This window comes from Camelina sativa, chromosome 6 (assembly GCF_000633955.1).
Source record: "Camelina sativa cultivar DH55 chromosome 6, Cs, whole genome shotgun sequence".
Lineage (NCBI taxonomy): Eukaryota > Viridiplantae > Streptophyta > Magnoliopsida > Brassicales > Brassicaceae > Camelina > Camelina sativa.
In genome coordinates, this window is record NC_025690.1 from 23867984 (window position 1) to 23894119 (window position 26136).

At 33.0% G+C, this 26136-nt stretch overlaps 3 protein-coding genes and 1 long non-coding RNA gene across 5 annotated transcripts in view; 2 read left to right on the forward strand and 2 right to left on the reverse strand.

Annotated features, from left to right (window-relative positions):
* The window catches only part of LOC104793245 (ras-related protein RABA5c-like), a 1491-nt gene extending 976 nt beyond the window's left edge, over nt 1–515 (reverse strand). Inside the window, exon 1 of the mRNA XM_010519564.2 lies at nt 52–515. Within this exon, the coding sequence (XP_010517866.1) occupies nt 52–385 (334 nt within the window). The 5' untranslated portion in view covers nt 386–515. The remainder of the gene's footprint in view (nt 1–51) is intronic.
* LOC104793246 (transcription factor bHLH129-like) lies at nt 886–5289 on the reverse strand. The gene is made up of 6 exons (XM_010519566.2): nt 4879–5289; nt 3146–3459; nt 2486–2617; nt 2305–2370; nt 2157–2225; nt 886–1307 (listed from the first exon to the last, which is right to left on the reverse strand). Exons 1-6 carry the CDS (start codon nt 5171–5173, stop codon nt 1254–1256), a joined length of 930 nt encoding a protein of 309 aa, XP_010517868.1. The 5' UTR covers nt 5174–5289; the 3' UTR covers nt 886–1253.
* On the forward strand, nt 15486–16997 carry LOC104793247 (short-chain type dehydrogenase/reductase-like). The gene is made up of 2 exons (XM_010519567.2): nt 15486–16047; nt 16424–16997. Exons 1-2 carry the CDS (start codon nt 15659–15661, stop codon nt 16830–16832), a joined length of 798 nt encoding a protein of 265 aa, XP_010517869.1. The 5' UTR covers nt 15486–15658; the 3' UTR covers nt 16833–16997.
* On the forward strand, nt 19306–20829 carry LOC104793248. Of its 2 annotated transcripts, XR_002038533.1 has the most exons (5): nt 19306–19490; nt 19579–19657; nt 19776–19865; nt 20062–20440; nt 20512–20829. It is a non-coding gene; the product is annotated as an uncharacterized LOC104793248 (long non-coding RNA). The 2 variants fall into 2 exon arrangements; XR_002038532.1 differs by having other exon boundaries at nt 20062–20829.

Sequence of the window (26136 nt, forward strand, 5' to 3'; positions counted from 1 at the left end):
GGGGGGGGGGGGGGGGGGGGGGAGGGGAGATCTAATAAAGAAAACACATACTGTTGAGCTCATCGAGCCAGCGACCGACGTTTTCGAAAGTGGAGCTGCGAGTGATGTCATAGACGACGAGAGCACCGACTGCGCCACGGTAATAAGCAGATGTAACAGCACGGAAGCGTTCCTGGCCGGCGGTATCCCAAATCTGAGCTTTGACCTCTTTGCCGTCGATGACCATGCTCTGAGTCTGGAACTCGACGCCGATGGTGGCTTTGGAATTGGGATTGAACTCGTTACGGGCGTAGCGGGTGAGGAGATTGGATTTGCCGACGGCGGAATCACCGATGATAACAATCTTGAAGAGGTACTCTTCACCTCTCTCGTCGTCGTCCGACATCTCTCTCTCTCGATCGTCTTCTTCTCTGTATAATATAACGCCTTTGTTTTAGGAAGAGAAAGAAGAGAGAGAGAGAGAGAGATCAATGGAGTAGGCTTTTTTATTAGGTTGTTGTTTCTGTGAGACTGAGAGAGCGCAATCAATGTTTATTTATTTTTTTTTTTTTTTTGCGCATGAAATTAATATTTCCATCATTGTAATATTTTTCTTGTTAAAAAAAAAACAAAATCTGATTCTTTTATTGTTGAAGAAAAAAGAGATTTAATTTTCTATAAAAATTGTTATTCAAAAGAAGAAGAAAAAAAATTCTTTTGATGATGAAATAAATGGTAGCCACTGAATTTTCTACTGATATTAAAAAGGAAAAGTAGTGGTATTCCTAACTTTTTTTTATTTATTTTTCTTCTTCTTCTTCTTCAAAATATGATATTTGGTTTAGTTAGGGTTTAATTTATACATTTGTTGAGAAACCACACTATGATTATGAGATTTCGTTCACATATCAAAAATTAGGATTGAGTTGCTATATATATACACAAAGGCACATCTTTTTTCGAATCTCAAATAAATGGGTTTTGCTCTAAAGCTTAGATTAACCAATATTAAAGAAGAAGATGAAGAAGAAAAAAAATCGATTAATGGAATTTTAAGTTAACAATTAAGGTCAAGTCTTAATCTGAGAGAGTGACAAAACCACCTTCATTAACTCCAATCCATCATCATCACTCTTTCTTTCTTTATACCTCCAAAATATTTGTTTTTTTTTTTTCTTGCTATGTTTCTCTTTGTGTCTTTTGAATTGGTTCCTTTGCTTCCTTTTCTTCTATTCTTTATTTGTAACTCATACTTGGAAACATATCATTCATGATCATCGCTTCTTGCATGCCCCACAAGTACATCTCTCCATTCCCTTTTCCAGTGACTGCACTTGAACAAATAACAATATATACGTACGTAAGTGAGTGAAATATTATACATACTAGCTCCATCTATGTTTTGAAATCTCATTTTCCATTTGTTTGGTTTGATTTTTCTCAAAAAATTCAAATTGATTCCTTTTTCCTAGCTATGCATACTTGAATAATTAAGAACATAACATGTGAGTGAGTTTTATGGGACCTCTCAGAATCTAACCACAAACATGACGCAGATCAATGCATTGATTGAGTGAATGATATGTTTATAAAATATTATAACCATCTATCTGTATGCTTCAGTAGAGCAATTATGCATAATTCTTATAGCTAGTACTTCTATATGTTATGAAAGTTAATTTAGAAGAGTATTATTAATGTACTTCGATTATGAATAATAAAATCAATGTTAATAGCTGAAAATAATTTAAGTGAACCTAATCAAACACTATTATTAGAACAAAGAGATCATGACATTATTTTTCTTAACACTTTCTCACATGCATGAACACAAACCATTATCAAATGAATGTATTCTTACATGATCACCCATGATTTAGATCAACACCTTGAGTTACTTCAAAACTTATTAGTTGTCATGTAATTTTCGCAGTGGGAAGAAAGTACGTCCGAGTAAAGATTGATATTGATCCATGAATCACTTAAGTGACCACTATATATATATATATATATATATATATATATATATATATATTACCATAATTATGTTTATAAAATTCTATAATTTGGCTTTATGGTAACATTTTCTCAACGTATACAAAGGATTTATATATACCTTTACTTCCATTTGAGAAAATGTCACTTTGCACAACATAGATTGATATATAAGGACGCACCTCTACTTGGTGCTGAAGACCTTTGATATGTTCAACAGCCAAATCCAACATGTCTGCGTAGCTCGTTTGCTGCCAATATTTTCAAACCTTAATTATAAATTTATAAGACTACATCAAAATTAAATCAACATTAACTAGTATCCCTTACTTTATCCATATTGGGCACCAGTTCTTGTAGTTTCTTCAGCTTCCCGCTTATTCTTGTTCTTCTCTCCTATATAGACGTACACACACCCACAAACTAAATTTATACTCTTGTTTTCTTTAATTTCCAAATAAATCATGGGTTTATGCAAGAATAACAATCAAAATGATAGAATAAAACTAACCCTTTCGGCGATGCTGCGCGGGTGAGTGGCAAAGCCGCGTTTGGCCCTAACCCTACAAGGCACCGAGTCCTCTGGGATGTTCATCAAATGTTCCATTCTCGCCATTTCCAGAGATGTTTGCGGCATGCTAAACTAAAAAAATCAAAACCATATATATTGCTATGAAATTAATGAAACCACTAAAGGAATATCTTAACCAAACCAACATATATCTATGGTTAATTAAACTCAACGCAAAATTTGGTAGCAAAAGGCTAGTGATGAACAATATACATAAATCAATCATAAACCTCCCCAAGCTATTTCTCCTAGGGACGCTTTCTCTTATATGTATTACACAAAACCACTCAACTTTGGCTTCTACACACATGAACTTTAATTGGCTATGATCACATTCGATTTCATATTATATGACACACACTATTATATGATTTCGTAGCATGTTATGAACCTAGTATAGATCAATCATAAACCTTCCCTAAGCTTAAGCAAACTAATAATACACAATATACCACTAAACTTTAGGAATATTCACTCTTTTTCCCCCTTTACATAGAAGAATCCAAGAATTATTAACTCTTTTGTATAACAACAAGTAACTAATCTAAAAAGTATTCATACAACATAAATACATAGAGTAACCGCGCGCATAGAAAATACCTGAGTTTCTAAGGTGAAAAAGTCGGAGTTCTTGGACCTTTTTCCGGGTTGATCAATGGTGAAACTGATATGAGAAGACGAGTCATCCCAGTTGTTAGTATGATCATTTCCAAAATTCATACTACTCGATGCGACACCGTCTATAGCCGCCGCAGCCGCTTCAACTTCCGAGATTCGCGGTAGAGAATTATGTTCTTGATGACTACTACTCCCGCCGGAGAATCTTAGCTCCGACTTCAACCTCGACGGCCCTCTCTCTCCTGTTCCTCCTCCACCGCCGCCGTATCCTCCGTTCGGCCGTCCTAGAGAAAAACCTGTTCCCTCATCCATTAACAAATCTTGATCGAAAGAGAAAGAAAGAGATGTAATGTGTAATGTAGTAATGTAGGGTTATGTTATATATCTCAGTATTTTAATAACCAGTACGATTTTTTAAAATGTATAAGACAAAGAAGAGAATGGGTCGTCTTTAGAGAGTAGAGAGACTCGAGGACCCCTTCCTTTGTCTCTACTTCTATTTTATTTATCTCCAATTCGGTAGAGAATAACAATTCATGAGAAGAATCTTTAGAAATATTCACTATTCGAATTCCAATTATTATTCTATAAATATGACTAGTGTGTTGTATTTGTAATGTGTGTATATAATAATGCAAGAGGGGTAAATTTTCTTGGGGCTCGCACATGGATTACAGGGGAAAGTAAACCGAATGGATACACTGAACCGACGATCAAATTGCCCAAAAATAATATAAAGTATTACCGCAACCAACACTATAGTAATAACTCGATTATATATAATGACAAGTAGGCGTATCCAAAAAATCAACATAGTGACTATGATGAAGCCATGTCAGCAGGGTCGGCCCTCATGGCTGCTTTGTCAGAAGAAAAGAGCAAGTGGGATGGATATAATATTTTCAAGTGGACTATATACCTTTCATTTCTTTTTGCAACGATTCGTTTTTTTATCATATACTTTTGGCAAGTGCATGTTTTATATTACACGCTATTTGCATTAAATTACATTATTATAACATACAACTTGCCACTCTCGGAAATACGTATTTGATTATTCATGCATATAATGTATATATATTATGTGACTAATTATGATCAGCAATGGTTAATTTCTCCAGTCAGAAAATGAAAGAGAAAAGTGTGTATTAAGATCTAAAGATAGATTAACTGTTTAAGTGAAGCAAATATCTATTAGAAAGATATTTTGAAAACTAACATGTCTAATAGATTTTCAGTTACGTGGTTGATGGTATCATCATATTGTTCTTTAATTAAAAGAAAAAACAAAAGTCGTATCTCCTTTATATACGGAGAGAAACCAAACATTTTCTATTAATCGAAACAAAATCAAGACTACCATTACAGTAAGTCAAAGTTACGCGTTAGCTAAACCAATTTACTCGTTTATGGATATATCATATAAAATAACATATATATATATATATTTTTTAAAAATAATTGTTTGACGAACACAATTATGGATTTTATTTAATTAGTTAGGGTTAAAATTTAAAAATGAAATAATGTAAACAAAATATATTCAATAGTGTAAAAAATTACTAATATGTAAAAACAAAGTTTAACTCACTAAAGAAAAATTATTCATATGTGTATTATAATCTGTAAATATAAGTCGGCTAGATTCAGTTCTAAATTAAATTCAAATTAATTTAAGAAGCAGACCCTTTGGTGGGGTAAAAAAGAAAAGTTACCGTTGGGATCAGTGGGAAGATGTTGGTCGTAGAATCCAGCCGGAGAGCTTCTGTGTCGGAACAAAGAAGAAGAAGAAGCTCCGGAATCAAATCCGACGGAAGATGGTTCGCCGGAGAGGTAATGGCCAACGACGTTGGGATTGTGCTGCTGCTGCCGCGGCGGAGGCAGTGGATGGTGGGTTTGAGAGCCAAGAGAGGAGAAATCACGGGTGGCTCCAGCGGTTGAGTCATATTGATTGATATCTGCATGGACGCCGTCTGGAGCGGTGGACTTAGAGGAATTAGGAGGGTACATGAATTAGGAAACGAAATTAAAAAACCCTACAAAAGTTAATCTAATGGTTATGGAAACAAATCTTGAGAGGAAGAAAGGGTTGAGTGAAAGAGAGAGATAGAGAGATTATGAGTAGTTGATTAATTAATATGATAAAGGAAGAGGGTTATTAATTATAGTTAGGATTGTTATAATTTAATTAATTAAAGCAATTAGGGTAACAAATTAGAGCGATGGCTTGTGGCCTTGTGCTTGACGAAGAGGGAGTCTTCGACTGCTCACGGTCCCCGTCAACGCACGTGCACCTCACGTGGTTGACAGATAGTGGTTTGACGTTGTTGTAAACTCTATATTAATTTGTCGTTTTTTTTCTTCGTATAACTTAATATCATTATTCATTAATTATGGATCGAAGTGAAGATGTTGGTTGGATATGTCTTATTTATATAATCGTTCTGTTTTTATGGGGGTTGAATGGTTTAATTACTTTATTAGTAGCTTAGTAGAATCTTAATGCAAAAAAAAAAAAAAAATCAATCAAGTGGAGTTAATGATGTACGTACCCATAGATCGTTAATATGACCTCGGGGATGTATAGAGAGAATCAAATATCAAAATGGTGGTTTATAGAAATTTGGGTGAATACATCTTCGTACATAATATCGAAGCAGCCTACATTATTTTGGGGGATGAAACTAAAATGCAATGGTATAATTAAATATCGTCAAGTGGGTCGTTAAGATTCCATTTTTTGTATTAATAGGGGAAACAACTTGCTGTTTAACTTTGTACTTTACATTATGGTTTACAGATAGTCGGGAACTTATGATTTATTTTTGATTTTAAAAAACTATGTTTTCTGTGTTTATGTTTTCGACCACCCCATATGATCCAAGACAAAGGCAGACCATGACAAACAAAAACTTCAATTTTACATTTATAAGATTAGTTAATTTTATAATTAAAAAGTACAGATGTACTTTTTATTAAATTATATATGGTGAACGCCCATGGATAGGGATAGAGTAGACCATTGTATTTGTTTTTAAAAACAGTTGATTTGGATTCCATTTTTCTTATATTTTGACAAAGCCCTCAATGATGCCGCCTTCACAAATATTATAACGTACCAATATGACTACGATTGCTAGTGGTGATGAGTTCAAGCTGTTTGTCGTCAATCATCCAAATCTCTTAATCGAGTTATAGAAGCCTTCATTATCTCACGTTAAGTAGCAAAATAATTTGTGCATGGTCGTTCCTGCTAAAGAGCCATACTGTTGCTTAATTTTGTTGTTTCATCCCTTTTTGATAAACCGTTTTATCAATTTCTAAGTGAGTTGACATAGTCGTCACAATATCGAATCTGCATAGTATCCAAACTAATCATACATATATGATCGCCAATGTAATTTGTGTCTGGCTCTCAGATGGTTTTCCATACATAACAGAATAACACAAGTGCAAGATGAGAAGAGGTAAAACCATAGAATACAAAGTTTACTTATATCTTGTGTTTTCTTACGCCGTATTAGTATCAACGGAGATAAACGAGGTTTCTCTTAGTACTTTGTTGTTTTGATCAACTATTTTTATCTAATTATTATTCTTGTAATTATACATTTGTAACACAATTTCTTCGGTTATTTTTATTTGGAGAAAATTTTCAATTTTATTTTTAATTGTAATTATTTATGTAAATGACTTAATTATCAAAGTTATTTATAAAATTGAAATTAATTTTAACATCGATTTATGTAGATCAAATAATTACTAAAATTGATTAGTCAAACCGATATTAGTTTTAACATCAACTATTTATAATTGATAGAAATATTTAATATATCACTTATTATAACATTAACAAATATTCACATCATTTATATTAACCATGCAAAATTTAGATCACTTTTTGTAACTAATGCATGTTAACATCATTTTTAAAAAATGATGTAAATATTCAGTATATTAACATCTGTTTAAAATAAATCAATGTAAATTATTTATATCAACAAAATGTAAATCATTTGTTAAAGGACCCGATTATTGAAGTCACAACACATGAGGTTTATAATGAACCAAGAACTCCATTTTCGAGGATATGGTCACGATCTCTGAAGATCAAAATCATCGGATGCGATGAGTTTGAGAAACTTGATGTCAGAATTCCGGTAAGTCCATTTTTCAAACTGACGTCAAAATACTGGTAAGTGCAACTTTTATCTGAAGTGATGCACAACTTGTCCTGTTGTTGGACCAAGCTGGATTCTTGGAAGGTGTGACCAACATTGTTTGAGGTAAATCAAAACCTCAAATATTATTCTGTTTCAGTTTATCTTAGGCATAGTTACTGACAGACCCTGAAATTTTGCTGTTTTAGAAGGCGTGAACTTGAAGCAATTTATGGACAATGCAGCCAAGTCGGAGGGAAACTTTTGTTAGATTTTAAAGACACTACTGGCGACAGAATCCAAGTCATTCTGGAATATCATGTGGTACTATGGAGTTGTTTTGATTAAGACAATTTTTGATGAAAGCTTTAGATAGGAAAAACAAATATTTGTTTAAGACTTTGCTCTTGACAAGAAATTGCTTTGGTTTTAATTTCTAATCGTAGACTAGAGCTTAATTTGTGTCTTTTGACTTTTTTTTTTATATAAAACTGATGTGTGAGGAAACCAAAAAAAAAAAATTGAACAAAAAGTGCATGAGTGGTCCTACCCAGTGGCGGACCTATGCAGAAGGAAGGGGGTCTAAAATAATAAAATGAATTATTTTGCATGTAAATCAATCAGATATCTGTAGCACAGTTGAGTTGGTTCATTCATTAGTCTGAGTAAAACGAAATCAATAATTTCTAATTTACATAAATCTATTTTACTTTGGTTAGAAAAACCAGATCACTAGAGAGACGAAGCGTGATGGAAGATGATTTGTTGATTCTTCGTTCGCATGGATCGATCAGATCATCTGGGCTCCAAAGATCTACGTATGATCTCTTCTCCGGCGATTCGTCGAAGCGAGCGCGTGACGTTCAGTAAAAAAAAAAAAAAATCTCTCGCAGGAGAACCCAAAAACCTATAGTTCGCATCCGATCTTCCTCGACGAAGCTTCAGCCATTGTGAATTCGTCGTATTCTGACTTTGATCCATCAGTCAATGTCGTGATTCAGTCCGTGCCCAGTGCTACCTAACTCTGTTCCATCACCCCTATGTCATGAAGCCACCACAAAGTCAAGGGGTTTCCTTGGAGAGTCTTTACAAAACCCCCAACAGAAACAGAATTTGATTTTCAGTCCATCAAGAAATAACAGGCCCATTAAGAAAATGCGTCCTATGGACCAGGTTAATTCTAATCCCTTCTTTTTTTTCTTTTTTTCTTTTTTTCTTTTTTTTGTTCAATTCAAAATTAATAGATTTCAAAACTTTTACAGAAAAGTTTTTTTTTTTTTTTTTTGTCATTCAATTGTTCTTTTCACCTTTTCTAACATTTTTAATAATGAAAATTTGTATACTAAGTTTATAAGACAATGCGAGAGAACTAACCCAACTTTGGATGTTTGCTATTAGCAAATTTTAAATGAACATACGTACAGTACATGCTTTGTTTCTAAAAAGGAAATATATTATATATCTAGAGACTACTTTTTTGCGAAACTTGCAAATATTGACGTAATTATATTTTATTACTTTCAAAATTTTATATTTTCACTGTAATTTATCTTTAAATTACTCTATGTACGTTGACATAAACCATGTATACAATAAGTCAATAACTAAGAGATGTCATTGGTTATTTGATCAAATCATTTTCAACTTCATGAAAAACTAACTAATTATAAGTGATTCTGATTTCCAAGTATGAAACTCCAAATGTTGATGTATGCTCAGCGCATTTCTTACGTATACAGTTATTTAAAAAGTTTTTGCTGCTGTTTTTTTATTGGAAAAGTTTGCGATTAATGTATGAGTTTAGTAATGACTACCTAATACCCATATATGCTAGAAAACTAAGTTAATTTATTCCAAGGATATTTATATTATGTTTACGAAAACCGAAATTATCGATGTTGTGATGAGTTAAACTGACTTCTTTCATAAAATTCTGGTTTTGGTATTAGTGTTTAAGTGGTGTATATTAATTCTAATTAGACAAATGCTCTACTCGTTACAACTAAATGCTGATGAGTCAACAAGACGATCGAGCTTGGCGAATTTGATCTAATTGCGACGAGGTTTCAACCTTATATATGGATCAGACTGATCATGACCTTTTAAAAATTGTGAATCCGTAAAGGTCATACATAACTTCAGAATTTTTAATATTTGGATTTTGTTCTACCACAATATCCCCTACCAAACACCAATTTTTCTATGTAACTTCTTCCTTTTGCTTTTGATATATCTATTTAATTATATAGCTCTTAAATCATTCACAGAACTAATTGTCATGTGCTTCACGTAAAATCTCTTGCTATCATAAGAAAAACTACCCTGTAAATTAAAACATGTGAGAAAAAGGGTTAAAAAGTGAAGAGAATAGCTCACACAAATTAAGATATCATCGAATTTACTTTCTTAGTCATTTTCAAAAATTAAGACAGCTACAAGCACCAATGATATAAAGATCACATGTAAATGGGATTAAGGAAATGTTTTATCAATTAAGAAGGAAGCTTCTATAGCAGTGCACTAGAAAGTCTATAAAGATAATTAACTTTACTTTAGCCCTAGAAAGGAAAGACTCTAAGCTCTTTTTCACGCCCTTTCGGGCATAGCCACCATGAATTAGATATTGGTACTCTCTTATGCAATACTGAAATAAAATTCCAACTGACTTTTTAATTTCTTTTTCAATGTCCTTATCTCTAGATTTCGCTTGCAGCAGTACTTTGGTACGAAAATCATGATCACTACGATATGTGGTTAATGTAGTCATTGTGGTATAAATAGTACTTTTGAAGTGTACTGTCATTATTATCATTACTCGATAATGATGATAATAGTTATAAACTAGATCCACATTATTTTACTAAAGATTTAGAAGTTGGATCGTTAACAATTTTAGATACATAATGCTCAGGTCTGTCGCTTAAAGAAAAGAAGAAGGTGTACATAAATAAGTAAAAGAAAAGAACAAAAAAAATGATGAGAACGAGAAAGACATGGTACGAAGAGCATACGAGTCAGGAAATAAATGATCTTTTTTTTTTTTTTTTTGTCAAACAACTTGCATTTATTAATCAACAGGCAAAGTTCTTACAGCAAAGCTTAGAATACAAGATAAAGAGGCATTCCCCAATGCCAAAACAACATAAGAACAAAGAAAAGATAGGATTAATCGGCAATAGGTTTTTGAGAGCTTTGAGCCAAATTCTTAAAGGAGTTTTGGTACATGTGAGATCAAAATTGTCGATAGCTCTTCCATGGACAAGCCAACGGATGAGGAGATTGCCATTGTCATCAGACTGGTTAGCGTTAATAAAGGAGTCAAAGCTGAACTTCTCTCCGGTTTGAGGAAGCCTACACGAGGTAGTAGCTTGACAAGTTTTCGAGCAAGGTATGCAGAGCTCTGGGGCTTAAAGATGTTTGGTAGAGTTGCCATAGAGTAGAAAGAGACCTTGATCAAACCAAAGTCGTAGACTAAACTCGGACCAATTGGAGATAGTATCCAATTACTAAAGAACATCAAGCAATAGGATTCATGGGTCAAAACTGAAAGGGATATTATAACCAAGGTTCTCAAGGAATGAGAGAGATGCCACAACAACAATGATGCTTTACAACTCAAATGGAATCTACAGAGTTCATAAACTTGACCACATCATTGGCTAAAATTGGGCGTCAACAAGAGAAGTAAATTCTCGTACCTGGGCTTAGAGAGGTTTAGAGCTGGACCAACCATTGTGTGGACGATTTCCCTGAATTTGGTAGATTGTACATGCTTAGGCTCAGAGATCACGAGATATGGAAACATGGGGTTGAGGAAATTTTGGTAACCACCGCTCCGTAGAGGCGGAGTCATAATGCCGATATTCCTCTCTCCATTGATGTTGTTTGAAAACAAAGGTAGGATTCCCAATAGCCAAACGCTAGGATGAAGATTGATAAACGACGGGTTGCTTTATACGAGGGATTTCCATTGACATTCATAGACCCACATCAAAGCTATCGATATACGATGTATAAGGAAACTTCTGTCCTTAGCGCCCAGATAACGAAGAGACAATGAAAGTAGACTTAGAAAATATTCAGAAAATTTTGACCTGGATTTTGTGTTCATGGGCTTAGCATGCTGAAAGCGTAATGGGCCGACAATAAGGAAAAGGCCCACCAAAAGAACATCGAAGAACATGATGGTTGACCTAGCGAAATTGAGTGAGCGGCGGCGGTTGTACGGAGTGATGAATAGGTTTGCAAGAGACTGAGCATCTCCGGTGAACAAACCTTCAGCATAAGCAAGCCAGAGTTGTTGTAAGGGGCTTGATCGAGTATCCACACCGACAGTTCAATTTTGGAGAGTTGGGTTCTTGACATGGAAAAGGGGACGTCGTGTGCCTCCAACGTCTCCACCTGATAAAGCTTGGCTAGTGGTCCAGAGAGGAGCTCGCCTGTTAAGCTTGGTGCCTCAATAGAGGATTTTTCAGGGGTGCAACAACATCCCAATCGGAGGTTGTGCATGTCGGATATTCGTGGATCTGGTAAACCGGTTGAAATAATTAGAGACAAGGTGCAGGGGTTAACCGGAACCCACTGTTGCCCTTTGTCACTGCTGATCGAAAAGTCGCCGGAATCTAAGGAGGCCAAAGGGGTTTGTAACAAGACTAAAGACAGGGAAAAGCTTAAATAACTTAAAGAAAAATTAACTAAAAGAAGATACAGAGACAAGAGATTCTACCGTTGGTGAGTAGGAGTTACACCGGCGTCGGAGAAAGTTTGCGGAGTAGAGACCTTGACGTTAGTGCCTAAGAGAGTTTATTCTTTCATATTCCAATTGTTGATAAGTTGATATAATTTGCTCAAATAAATGATCTTTTATGTTCACGTTTTCGTTAGATCTGTGACAACTGTAAGATGTCGTATTTTGTTTATTAATTGGATATTAATAACTTAAACAAGCTCTGTTAATCTGTCATTTTCCTAATATAATTTGTCATTCGTATTAGTTGATGGGTAAGCTAGTTCTTAAGTAAAACGGGACTCGTAAGCAGCAGAGAGTTATAATGATATATGGAATGTCAGTTATTTAGCTCTTTACTGCGACGTGGACATTACTATGTGAAATTGTGTTGCACGTAACATATTTATAACTAATCTCTTAAAAGTTCTAAAATTTTCAAATATTATAAAATTTAGGTTAATAGTTCTTTATGTTTAAAACGCAATGACAGAAAATAAAACTTTTAACATAAATCATTAAATTGTCAACACCATGTGAGAAACCTCGTAGACCATTGTTTTTCAATACGTATTAATATTATTAATTAGTTTACAACAACATGATTACATCTTTTTTTTTTTAAAGAGCAATATGATTAAATCTCCTTGCTAAAAACAAACAGAACAAACGAATATGACTAAATCTTTAACCAAAAAATTGATTAAATCATCATATGTAACTAGTTAAACACATTAAAGATATCAACTTAAAATTCGTATTCATGTAAGTATGTAAAATTCGTATTCGTATAGTAGTGACCAGTATATATGTAACGTAACGATTGTTCACTTTGGACAAATCTTTCATATCTTTTTTTTTTCTTTTGTTTTGTTTGTTTTTTTTTTTCCTGGTTAGTGAAGGAATCATTCGTGGACAATTTTGACAGCCTAACCACAACCATTGGTTAATCTTATAAACCAAAAACTGAAATTTGGTTAATATTTATGAAAAGAAAGGTTAATCTCAAAAAAGATCGTCGGTTAACTGATCCTAATATATAATTGATCAACTAATACTTTTTATTTTAAAGAATATTCATCGAGTCGATACCTATAAGAGCATCTTTACTAGGAGCAAATTCCAAGATAGAGCAGCTTAATAAAGTAAGGCCACATTTCTATATGATTCATACATTCAATATATTATTAATCAGAATAATAACAAAAATAATGAAGAGTTGTTAAATACTGTATTCGCAAATCGCAAGAATAAAAAATTAAACAAACAGAGACCTAAAGATGAGACATATGAGGGAGGCTAAGTTAGTTGTTGGAGGCTGCTATCAAGATTACGCCGCCGTGGGGTCCCTTAGAGCCAACTGTTAAATCGACATAAGTGAACTTGTTTTAGGATGGTATAGACTTACCATTCGAAAGACCGGCCTAATTATATAACATCTACGTTCTTAGTGGGAAACTTCCATTAAACTGTCTATGTAAAGAAAGAAAAAGACTCTTGGGTGAACTAACATCATGTTTCATGTTATTCAATCTTGGTAATGACATATAATTGATACAGTTTTGTCACTACTATGCCTCTCTGATAAATTTGTACCATTTAGGGTTAAACTGATTTTTTGGTATTTAAAACCTGGAAAATTAAAAACTGATTATTGATGGCTGCTAATTGGATTTAGATATTGGCAACAAAATCAAGTCAGCTTATGGAAGTAACCGGTTGAGCCGGTGCACGAAGGCCTTGACCGAAAACGTGGCCATGTGATGTTATAATTAAGCAATGTACACTGGAAGTGCCTATCAAAGTATGTTTGAGCACAATAATTCCAATAATTACGTGTACGTCCACGCATATAGTTTTCGGTACAATTAGCGTTGAAGTAAAAAATACGGAGTTTGCGATTTGTTTTTTGATCAGTATGTAAAGAAAAAAAAAAAAAAAACAATAGCTCTTAATAAATAACAATGTTACAATGACATAATTAATTTTAAATTACTTACAACTAGCAGCTAGAATACTGTCAAGTGTCAGCCGATGATGAAGACACGAGGCAATTTGAAATTTGATTTTATAGGTATAATTTGACAGTTTCCAAGATCTTTATTTTTAATACTAATTTATAATTTTGAGTAGTTTAAATGTTTAATAGACCCAAAAAAATTCAGTGTTCAATAAGAATAATAAAAAGAAAAATACATAAATGCTTCAGAATTGGCACGGAAGTAGTGTCTATGCTATTATGTGAATAGAGTACTTGGGCATCTCCAATGGCACAACTGATCTTAAAGTAATTATAATAATATTATAATTAGGTAATAATATTATAATGAGGTAAGAAAAAGAAAGAGAGAAAAATATATATATAAGTCAAGATTAATGCTCAAGACCGTTCATCCGTTTATTCCTCTACTATTTGAGTTTTTTTCTATTTTTTTATACCCAAGATTAGTGTAAAAGATGCTGTATTGCAGATGGCCTAATACATATACGTCCATGTATGAATTTATGTCAGTGTGATTTTCAACAAAAGACATCTACGGTATTTGAATTCTCTCGAGACGGTTTTATTATGTTCTTATACATAACTTTTTTGTTACGAATATTAAATTTTGGTTCCGTCTCATTTTGGTTATATATATACTTCAACTACCTGCAACTGAAAACGTTAATTGATAGGATACAGACGTCTCGCAAAATGTCTTCTAACAGGAGATAAGTTCTAATATTGTATGCAAAATGAAGAACTTATCTTGTAGTACCGTTTTTCTATAATGATAACTATTGTATAGACTTCAGACTTATATTAGTCATTATAAATAAGAGACTAAAGCTAATCAGTATTGTTTGACATATTAAAAATAATTGTTTTTAACTTTTTTAAAATAAACCCTCATTAACGACAGGAGAATATTACCTTACATATGGTGTGGTGTTATTTAAAATAAATATTTTAGTAAAGAACAATTCTCTTGTCGTGAAGGGTTTCGATTGTAGCTTTCGTTCTCGAAGTCAGATTATCATATCATTTTCTGATTGTAATGGGGTTCGATTTGGTGACAATTTCTCGATTTTTTTTCTTAGTTAAATGTTTTATTATATCAATATAAATATCGTTAAAATTAGCACACACATACACACATATTCATATAGAATAGTCCAAGCGTGAGCAGAGCAACGTGACGACCATTCCGAATAAATGATGATCCTAGAAGAAAATGGCTTTAAACCTATGAGTATAATTTATCGATAACCATAGTAATTTCTTGCCTGCACATGATCCCGATACTTGTGTCAGATCTCTGTAATGTGTATATAGTTTCTTACAATATATAAGAATAAAATATGTTTTGTAATTACATTAACATTTAATTTTGAGAGATTACTACAAAACAAAAACAAGTAAAATGCTAAGCATTAATTGCCAAACAATCACATGTAATATTTTAAATCATAATGTTGATTTAGTCTTTTCTACTTCATGCGTGTACGTAAATCAGGTTTTGAAACGGTAACATTGGGCTGAGTTAAGAGGGTGATTTGTCAAACGAATCTATATAAATCCACCTGTTTTCCATTGCTACTAACACATATCTAACTCGAATCGTTTTCATGGCTACACAACCGCCGCTTCCACTCGCCGGAAGAGTCGCCATAGTCACCGGATCATCCCGTGGAATTGGCCGAGCTATAGCTATCCACCTAGCTGAACTCGGTGCGAGGATTGTTATCAACTACACATCTAAAGCCGCAGACGCCGAGCGTGCCGTGGCTGAGATCAACGCTTTCCCAGTTAGGGAAGAAATCACAGGAAAGGGACCAAGAGCCATTGTGGTTCAAGCCAATGTCTCTGAACCAAGCCAGGTGAAATCGATGTTCGATGCGGCTGAGACTGCCTTTGAATCGCCGGTTCACATTCTGGTTAACTCCGCTGGGATTCTCGATCCCAACCACCCTTCGATTGCAGACACATCAGTCGAAGATTTCGATCGCATCTTCAGGTATAAATGGAGACTGTTTCATTGATTAGGTTAGCTTCTTAATCCTAATAAAGCAAACTACTTTTTGTTAATTTAACAAAGTGGGATGATTAATTATGTCAGATGTGACAATGGCCTATGGTTTTGAGTTAGAAAGCTGATTGCTTTAATATCCAATTAATGTTCCATGTTGCTGCATTCTTTAATCTCCAAGAATCCTCTGTTTGTTTCTTATGGACAATGGGCTATGGTTTGAGTTAAAAAAAGCTGATTCCTTTAGTATATTTTCAACTGAAATTTCTTTGTTTCAGTCATTGTTGAACCCTGGTGAGATTTTGTCTGTGTAGTTTCACTGTTGCATCCAATAACACTCTGTTTGTTTCTTATGGACTCGTAGTGTCAATACAAGAGGAGCGTTCCTGTGCAGCAAGGAAGCTGCGAATAGGCTAAAGAAAGGAGGTGGTGGTCGGATCATACTCGTGACATCTTCGTCGATCCGATCCTTGAGAATTGGATATGGTACCTATGCAGCATCAAAAGCGGCTGTGGAAACTATGGTCAAGATTCTTGCGAAAGAGCTAAAAGGTACAGGAATCACTGCCAACTGTGTTGCTCCAGGACCTATAGCCACTGATATGTTCTATGATGGAAAGACCCCGGAGTTGGTTGAGAAGATAGCAGCAGAGTCTCCCTTTGCAAGGATTGGTGAAGCCAAAGACGTGGTGCCTCTTGTTGGATTCTTGGCTGGTGATGGTGGTGAATGGGTCAATGGTCAGATCATTCCAGTTAATGGTGGATTTGTGTAAAAGATTATGGTCTTTGACTCTTGGAGAGGAGCCTCTTCTTCCTCTTGAGAAATTATTTGGCGTTCAAAACTTGTCAAAATTGAAACATCCGGCCGGGGTTTAATTGGAATAACGCAGATTTAAAATAAAACGTCTTATTCATTTTTAATTTTTTATTAATTAATACACACAGCCGTAATATTAAACACTCATTTACTCACCTACAGACAGCATATATTATACTAGATAAGGACCCCATAATTATACTTTTTGACGACATAAATAATTATTTCTTTGCACGTTAAAAAAATTTCAAACTACATTTATGCTTGCAGTTTTGAAATTATTTCCGCCTTTAAGGTTCATATCTTTACTTATGTCTTTCCTTGTCTTTTACATATAACCATTTGTGTGTTACAGCAGAGAGTTTCCAAATCTGAAAAACAATAATAACTTGACTTTGTTTCGAATTATGAATTGCATTTAAGTTTTGATTAGGTCATGACATTGATTTCTCATGTGCCATAATACCATGAACCTAGTCATATAATTTGATGTATCATAAAAATACGAGTAAAAAGGTTAAAATTACTCTGTTCATGTTATTACTACCACGATAATTAAGCGGCCTGCAATCCCACTAACAGTAAGTTTTACTCAACGTGCTATATTTTATTTTGTCACGATTACATTACTCATAATTGAGATTGCACATGCACTCTATACTTAAATATGTCCTTCTGTACGTACAATGAAATAGTATACGATCAACAAGGAGTAACCGAAGAATTTTTTTTTGAAAGGTCAATTATATGACACAACTCAAATTCTAAACGGAACTAATTTAAAAAAAAAAAGATCAATTATGCTCCTTTTCATGGCCTTTATACCCGAACCATCTTCCGACCGTTTGTTTATGACCGAACCTAGGGTTCGATTTTGCTCCGGATTTTCCTAAGTGTAGAAAAAGGAAACTTGAGTCGCAACCATTATATAGTTTATAAAATATAGTCCAATTAATCGTTTAGTTTCATAATCCCAGAGAAAGAGAGTTTAAAGAGAGAGCAGGAGTTATATATAGAGAGTGTGACAAAGATGCAATTTCATGCTTCGATTTCTTTGATTTCTTTTTCGATTTTTATCTTTGATTTCTTCTGATCAGTTGTTGGATTTGCCCTAGCTAATCTCTTGGTTCCAAGTTGTTCGACGCTTGATTTGTAGTGATGTCGTTGCTATTCATCAAAACCAGATCACTAGAGAGACGAAGCGTGATGGAAGATGATTTGTTGATTCTTCGTTCGCATGTAACAGATCATCTGGGCTCCAAAGATCTATGTATGATCTCTTCTCCGGCGATTCGTCGAAGCGGCTGGGTTTGTGTACGAGTCATAATAATAATAAAAAAACCAAATTTTTCTCTCGCAGGAGAACCCAAAAACCTAGTTCGCATCCGATCTTCCTCGACGAAGCTTCAGCCATTGTGAATTCGTCGCCATTCTGACTTTGATCCATCAGTCAATGTCGAGATATAGTCTGTACCAGGGCCACCTAACTCTGTTCCATCACCGCTGGTTTGTGTTTACCACCGCTATGTCATGAAGCCACCGCAAAGTCATCAAACCCCTTTGGAGTCTTTACAAAAACCCCAACAGAAACAGATATTGATTTCTAGTCCATCAGGCCCATGAAGATAATGCGTCCTATGGACCAGGTTAATTCTAATCCCTTCTTTTTTTTTTGTTCAATTCAAAATTTATAGATTTATTTTTTTTTTTTTTTTTAAGTTTCATTCAATTTTATTTTCACCTTTTTCTAATATTTGTAAGAATGAAAATTTGTATACTAAACTTATAAGACAATGTAAAAGAACTAAACTGACTTTGGATCGAGTCATTTGACTTAGTCAGTTATTTGTTAGAGATTCCATAAGTTCAAATTGTTTTGTAGATTAATAGCATGCAAGTTTTTAATTTTTAAAATATCATTCTTTATTTATTTAATATGGATTTTAAATTAAAGAGTTTTAAAATTTTAAAATGCTAAATTAATAAGCGATGTGAAAACTAACCAAATTTTTGATCCGATCATTTAAATTTAGTCATTTGTTCGTTAGAGATTCAATAAGTTCAAATTGTTTTTCACATTATTTCATAGATTTAACATCTTTTTATTTTTTTTGTAAAATGTTGTTTTCACTTTTTATGAAGTCTTTTACAATGAAAAATGTTAAATGTATAAGTGGTCTGAAAACTAATCCAATTTTAGATTCAGACATTTAACACAGTCATCTATTGTTAGAGTTTCCATAAGTTCAATCAATTTTTTTCTTTCTCTTTTGCCCATATATGTTTGCTATTGGCAAATTTCAAATGAACATACGGTACATGCTTTGCTTCTAAAAAGGAAATATATTATATATATCTAGAGGCTACTTTTTTTGCGAAACTTGCAAATATTGACCTAATTATATTTTATTATTTTTAAAATTTTAAATTCTCACTGTAATTTATCTGTTAATTACTGTATGTACGGCGATACCGTCTTTCAACAGCTCGATATTGCTTTTGATGTTTAAACAGTCAGGAGATCGATGAAGATCTGCACAATCAGCAACTCGCCGCCGTATATGCAACTCCTGAAAACCCTAGATCTACGTATCTCTGCTTTTTTTGTTTCTTAGTAAGTCTTCCTCTTTCTTCTATAATTGTGTAATTAAATCAAAGATTAGTAATAATTTGCTTAATTTGAGAAATTACTGAATTTAAAGGTTGAAAACAAGTTCCAGTTCTTGATTTTGTGAACGTTCAAGGCTGTGTACGTACCCAGAACTGATTTGGTTTTTCAAGGTACAAAATTTTTGCTCGACGAATCTCTTTAACGAGGTTAAGCTTTTTCTTCTTCACTTGTTAATTTTAAGCGTATATATTCTCAGATAATAAAGAAGCTGTTGTATCCTTTTTGTAGTTGAAATCACCGCTCATTGATAAAGAAAGATCAAAGCTTGTTGAGAAATTGAGTGAAGCTAGTCAACATAATCGATTCCTCAAGCGCAAGGTTCTTGTTATATTCATATGCTTAACTTGGTACCTCTATCTGTCCATTGTTTGATGTGAATCGCCTTAGATGGTTTGAGACACTTGCAACTTTTTATATCTTATTCTGTTTAAAAAATGTTATGTCCTCTTGGGAACACATTGTATACTAACGAGTTACTGGACTTTGTTTGTTGACTACTGATTTTTTTTTACAGAAAGCACGTGAAATTGGAATAATTAACATCAGAAATGAGCTTTCACTTATGGAGCTCGAAGTTCAGGTCTTTATTTCTACTTTCGATTTTTCAATGTCACGACTCACTATCTCATTGCCTTAAGCTAATTTGGTTGAGTTGAAATCTGATTATAGTCTTAAGATGAAGACCACACATAAGCTGGTAACTGGTAAATTCTTCCTCAATTTATTCTTAACTGGTCCTTGTTAAACTTTGTGTGGCCTGTATGACATGACACTGCGTTTTTGTTGTATTATTGGTATCTTGTTTCTATTTCCAATTAGAACTGGCTTATGAGACTTCGTGCAGCAGCTGGGAGGATTATCGGTTGATCAAACTCACTGTCATAGACTACAACGTATGAATTTCTAACCTCCTTTTGTAACTCTTAACTCTATTTGGATTTCTTATGATTTGGTTTACACACAGGTTTGCAAATGACCAAATCTGTTTATGTATCTTCTGATTATGTTGATGATTGTTTTCCTGGTAAAGAGTATTTGAGATCTTCTTTATAAAGAGGTGAGCTTTTGGACATGCTTACTTGTTCAGTCTCTTTGTTGGGAAAATGCAGGAGTGAGTACCACAAGAAGACAAGTCTTGAGTAAGAATCGGTGTACTAAAGCTGGAGACTTTGAGGAGGACTTCAAGAAGGCAAAGGAGAAGAAAGTAGGAGTTCCAAGGTTTTAACGTCTCTTAAGAACTTGTTTAGATGTTATATAATATGTAGTAAATACTTGCTATAAGGTTTTGTTTGATGACTTGTTTTAGTCCAATATATGGTATGCATGTTTTGGATAATTTATTCAATATACTTTTTAAAATAATTTTATATTTTATTAAATCAAATTGTAAAGAAAATTTTGTGCTAGCAGAAAATATATTATTGCAACAATAAGTAGCTACTATTGACAAAACCACAGTACAAAATGTTTGCTACTATTAATTATAATATAGCAAATAAAAAATGCTACTAATACTTTTAATATGGCGATACTATGGCGCTATTATAGAGAGAGAATTAATAGCATATGGCGCTATTGTATGTGTCTTCTCTAAGATAGCACCGACAAAGACAACGTTTACAAAATCGTTATCAAAACGATATAATAGCGTTTTCGTGTGCTAAAAATACGCATATTTCTTGTAGTGAGTTAATAACTAAGAGATGTCATTGGTTATTTGATCCAATCATTTTCAACTTCATGACAAATAACCAATCATTTTCAACTTCATGACAACTAACTAATTATAAGTGATTCTGATTTCCAAGTATGAAACTCCAAATGTTGATGTATGCTCAGCGCATTTCTTACGTATACAGTTGTTTAAAAAGTTTTTGTTGTTATTTTGTTATTGGAAATGTTTGCGATTAATGTATGTTATGAGTTTAGTAATGACTACCTAATACCCATATATATATGCTAGAAAACTAAGTGAATTTATTCCAAGGATAGTTGTGATGAGTTAAACTGACTTCTTTCATAAAATTTTGGTTTTGGTATTAGTGTTTAAGTGGTGTATATTAATTCTAATTAGACAAATGCTCTACTCGTTACAACTAAATGCTGATGAGTCAACAGGACGAGCTTGACGAATTTGATATAATTGCGACGAGGTTTCAACCCTATATATGGATCAGACTGATCATGACCTTTTAAAAATTGTGAATCCGTAAAGGTCATACATAACTTCAGAATTTTTAATATTTGGATTTTGTTCTACCACAATATCCCCTACCAAACACCAATTTTTCTATGTAACTTCTTCCTTTTGCTTTTGATATATCTATTTAATTATATAGCTCTTAAATCATTCACAGAACTAATTGTCATGTGCTTCACGTAAAATCTCTTGCTATCATAAGAAAAACTACCCTGTAAATTAAAACATGTGAGAAAAAGGGTTAAAAAGTGAAGAGAATAGCTCACACAAATTAAGATATCATCGAATTTACTTTCTTAGTCATTTTCAAAAATTAAGACAGCTACAAGCACCAATGATATAAAGATCACATGTAAATGGGATTAAGGAAATGTTTTATCAATTAAGAAGGAAGCTTCTATAGCAGTGCACTAGAAAGTCTATAAAGATAATTAACTTTACTTTAGCCCTAGAAAGGAAAGACTCTAAGCTCTTTTTCACGCCCTTTCGGGCATAGCCACCATGAATTAGATATTGGTACTCTCTTATGCAATACTGAAATAAAAATTCCAACTGACTTTTTAATTTCTTTTTCAATGTCCTTATCTCTAGATTTCGCTTGCAGCAGTACTTTGGTACGATAATAGTTAAAAACATAATTCACATTATTTTACTAAATATTTAAGAGTTAGATCGTTAACAATTTTAGATACATAATGCTCAGGTCTGTCGCTTAAATTAAAAACATTAACAAAAAAAAGAAGGTGTACAAAAATAAGTAAAATAAAAGAAAAAATTGATGTGAACGAGAAAGACATGGTACGAACTACGAAGAGCATACGAGTCAGGAAACAAATGATCTTTTAACTTCACGTTTTCCTTAGATCTCTGACAACTGTAAGATGTTGTATTGTGTTTATTATTTGGATATTAATACCTTAATCAAGCTCTGTTAATCTGTCATTTTCCTAATTTTTTTTTGATCCATTTGTTATTCGTATATAATAGTTGACGGGTAAGTTCTTAAGTAAAATGAGACTCGTAAGTCGTAAGCAGAGTGTGTGTGTGTGTGTTTTTTTTGTTTGTAACTTCTTTACGTATATATGGAATGTGAGTTATTTAGCTCTTTACTGCGACGTGGACATTACTATGTGAAAATGTGTTGCACGTAACATATTTATATCTCTTAAAAGTTTTAAATTTTCAAATATTATAAAATTTACGTTAAGAGTTCTTTATGCTTAAAACGCAATGACAGAAAATAAATTTTTTAACATAAATTGTCAACACCATGTGATAAACCTCGTGGACCATTGTTTTTCAATACGTATTATAAATTAGTTTACAACAATATGATTACATATTTTTTTTTTTTTTTTAAGAGCAATATGATGAAATGTCCTTTCTAAAAACATACTAAACAAACGAATATGACTAAATCTTTAACAAAAAGAATTGATTAAATCATCATATGTAACTAGTTAAACACATTAAAGATATCAACTTAAAATTCATATTCATGTAAGTATGTAACACCAAATATTTGTAGGAAAGGTTAAAGCCTTTAGAGGTTATAGGTTAGTGACCAGTATATATGTAACGTAACGTTTATTTGGGTTTTCGTTTCTCTCTTTGGATCCTCCCATACGGTTGCCCCTTTTAGTGGACAAATCTTTCATATCTTTTTTTTTTCTTTTGTTTTGTTTGCTTTTTTTTTTCCTGGTTAGTGAAGGAATCATTCGTGGACAATTTTGACAGCCTAACCACAACCATTGGTTAATAATCTTATAAACCAAAAAGTGAAATTTGGTTAATATTTATGAAAAGAAAGGTTAATCTCAAAAACATCGTCGCTTAACTGAACCTAATATATATAATTTGATCAACTAATACTTTTATTTTTAGAAGAATATTCATCGAGTCGATACCTATAAGAGCATCTTTACTAGGAGCAAATTCCAAGATAGAGCAGCTTAATAAATTAAGGCCACCTTCTATATGATTCATACATTCAATATATTATTAATCAGAATAATAACAAAAAGAATGAAGAGTTGTTAAATATACTGTATTCGCAAGAAAACATAGAATAAAAAATTAAACAAACAGAGACCTAAAGATGAGACATATGAGGGAGGCTAAGTTAGTTGTTGGAGGCTGCTATCAAGATTACGCCGCCGTGGGGTCCCTTAGAGCCTACTGTTAAAATCGACATAAGTAAAATGAGTGACTTGTTTTAGGATGCATAGACTTACCATTCGAAAGACCGAGCTAATTATATAACATCTACCTTCTTAGTGGGAAACTTCCATTAAACTGTCTATGAAAAGAAAGAAAAAGACTCTTGGGTGAACTAACATCATGTTTCATGTTATTCAGTTTTGGTAATGACATTTACTTGATACAGTTTTGTCACTACTATGCCTCTCTGATAAATTTGTAGCATTTAGGGCTAAACTGATTTTTGGTATTTAAAACCTGGAAAATTAAAAACTGATAATTGATGGCTGCTAATTGGATTTAGATATTGGCAAAAAAGTCAAGTCAGCTTACGGAAGTAACCGGTTGAACCGGTGCACGAAGGCCTTGACCGAAAACGTGGCCATGTGATGTTATAATTAAGCAATGTACACTGGAAGTGCCTATCAAAGTATGTTTGAGCACAATAATTCCAACATTTTGTTTTTTGTTGATTGTCGACTCATATTTGTTGATACCTTTGAATTGTTTTTTTTTTGTTATTTAAAAAATTGCTGTGGATTATTTAAAGGGTTGGAATTTCAGAAAATTTTGGTCTTTCTTTTACAAGAAATGAAATAAAATATAAAACGTATTTTTGCGTGGTTCACTCAATATCTGAATTTCTAGGATTTTTTTCTCTCTCTTTCTCAAGTTTGGGACCAATTTTCTCTTTAGTGGCACATGACTCCTCTCTTTAAATGTTAAGTTTTTACCTTTAAAACAAAAGTTAACTCTAATATGAATTTTTGGCCGTATCTTAAACAAAGTATATGAGGAATTCTAATCTATATAGGAGTGGTAGCGTATAGTAGATATATGTTTTGGAAAATTGTGGGGGTTATACTATTTTGTGGTGTTTGTCATATTTTAATGTACAAAATAACACCGAAATTACAAAATGTAACCCAAAAATAGTATTATTACTAACAAAATTTAATAACTAAACTTGTGTAACTAATATCAATATAATATATAAACATATATCTCGATATAATGTGTGACTATGGAAAACCAATACTTTGCTCTTACAATTATATATATATTGTTGATAGTTAATCGGTCCGTACATCTACATATGTANTGTATCAGATCTCTGTAATGTGTCTATAGTTTCTGACAATATATAAGAATAAAATGTTTTTTGTAATTACATTAACATTTAATTTTGAGAGATTACTACAAAACAAAAACAATTAAAATGCTAAGCATTAATTGCCAAACAATCAAATTTAATATTTTAAATCATAATGCTGATTTAGTCTTTTCTACTTCATGCGTGTACGTAAAATCAGGTTTTGAAACGGTAACATTGGGCTGAATCGAATCTTGATGTACTTCTGTATATATTTTGCAAATCATAAGCACGTGTCAATAGTTATAATCATAAACCAATGTAAACTTAAAATTGTGTCATATATATTTAAACGTTCAAACACTATAATAAACGATTCAATCTACATGGTAACTACCAGCCAAAGTTCCCTCACAATTAATCGATTGTAGTATTACACGCATGAATACCACCGAAACTATTAACTGCTAGTATTGCAACTTGTGTTTTTAAACACATCTACATATATAAATCAAGAAATAAAATGGCATACGNTACGTAAGTAAGAATTGAATTTAGTTATCTAATCTAGCAAGTGGCATATTTATGCGAAGATTATATAATCAATTATGCGCTGGACATTATTACGTGTACGTCCACGCATGTAGTTTTGGGTACAATTAGCGTTGAAGTAAAAAATACGGAGTTTGCGATGTGTTTTTTGATCAGTATGTAAAGAAAAGAAAAAAAAATCAATCGCTCTTACTAAATAACAATGTTTCAATGACATAATTAATTTTAAATTACTTACAACTAGCAGCTAGAATACTGTCAAGTGTCAGCCGACNACGTATTTTTGCGTGGTTCACTCAATATCTGAATTTCTAGGATTTTTTTTTCTCTCTCTCAAGTTTGGGACCAATTTTCTCTTTAGTGGCACATGACTCCTCTTTTTAAATGTTAAGTTTTTACCTCTTAAAACAAAAGTTAACTCTCATATGAATTTTTGGCCGTATCCTAAACAAAGTATTGTTAACTACTTTTAGAGGAATTCTATTCTATGTGAGTGGTAGCGTATAGTAGAAATATGTTTTGGAAAAATCTGGGGGGGGGGGGGG

Excerpts from the sequence above, each read along its gene's own strand:
- LOC104793247 (XM_010519567.2), top strand. The coding sequence starts at position 15,659 with ATGGCTACACAACCGCCGCTTCCACTCGCCGGAAGAGTCGCCATAGTC. Across the intron at positions 16,048-16,423 it reads GATTTCGATCGCATCTTCAG|TGTCAATACAAGAGGAGCGT; the intron begins GTATAAATGGAG and ends ATGGACTCGTAG.
- LOC104793246 (XM_010519566.2), bottom strand. The coding sequence starts at position 5,173 with ATGTACCCTCCTAATTCCTCTAAGTCCACCGCTCCAGACGGCGTCCAT. Across the intron at positions 2,226-2,304 it reads TGGTGCCCAATATGGATAAA|CAAACGAGCTACGCAGACAT; the intron begins GTAAGGGATACT and ends AAATATTGGCAG. Across the intron at positions 1,308-2,156 it reads GTCTTCAGCACCAAGTAGAG|TCACTGGAAAAGGGAATGGA; the intron begins GTGCGTCCTTAT and ends GTTCAAGTGCAG.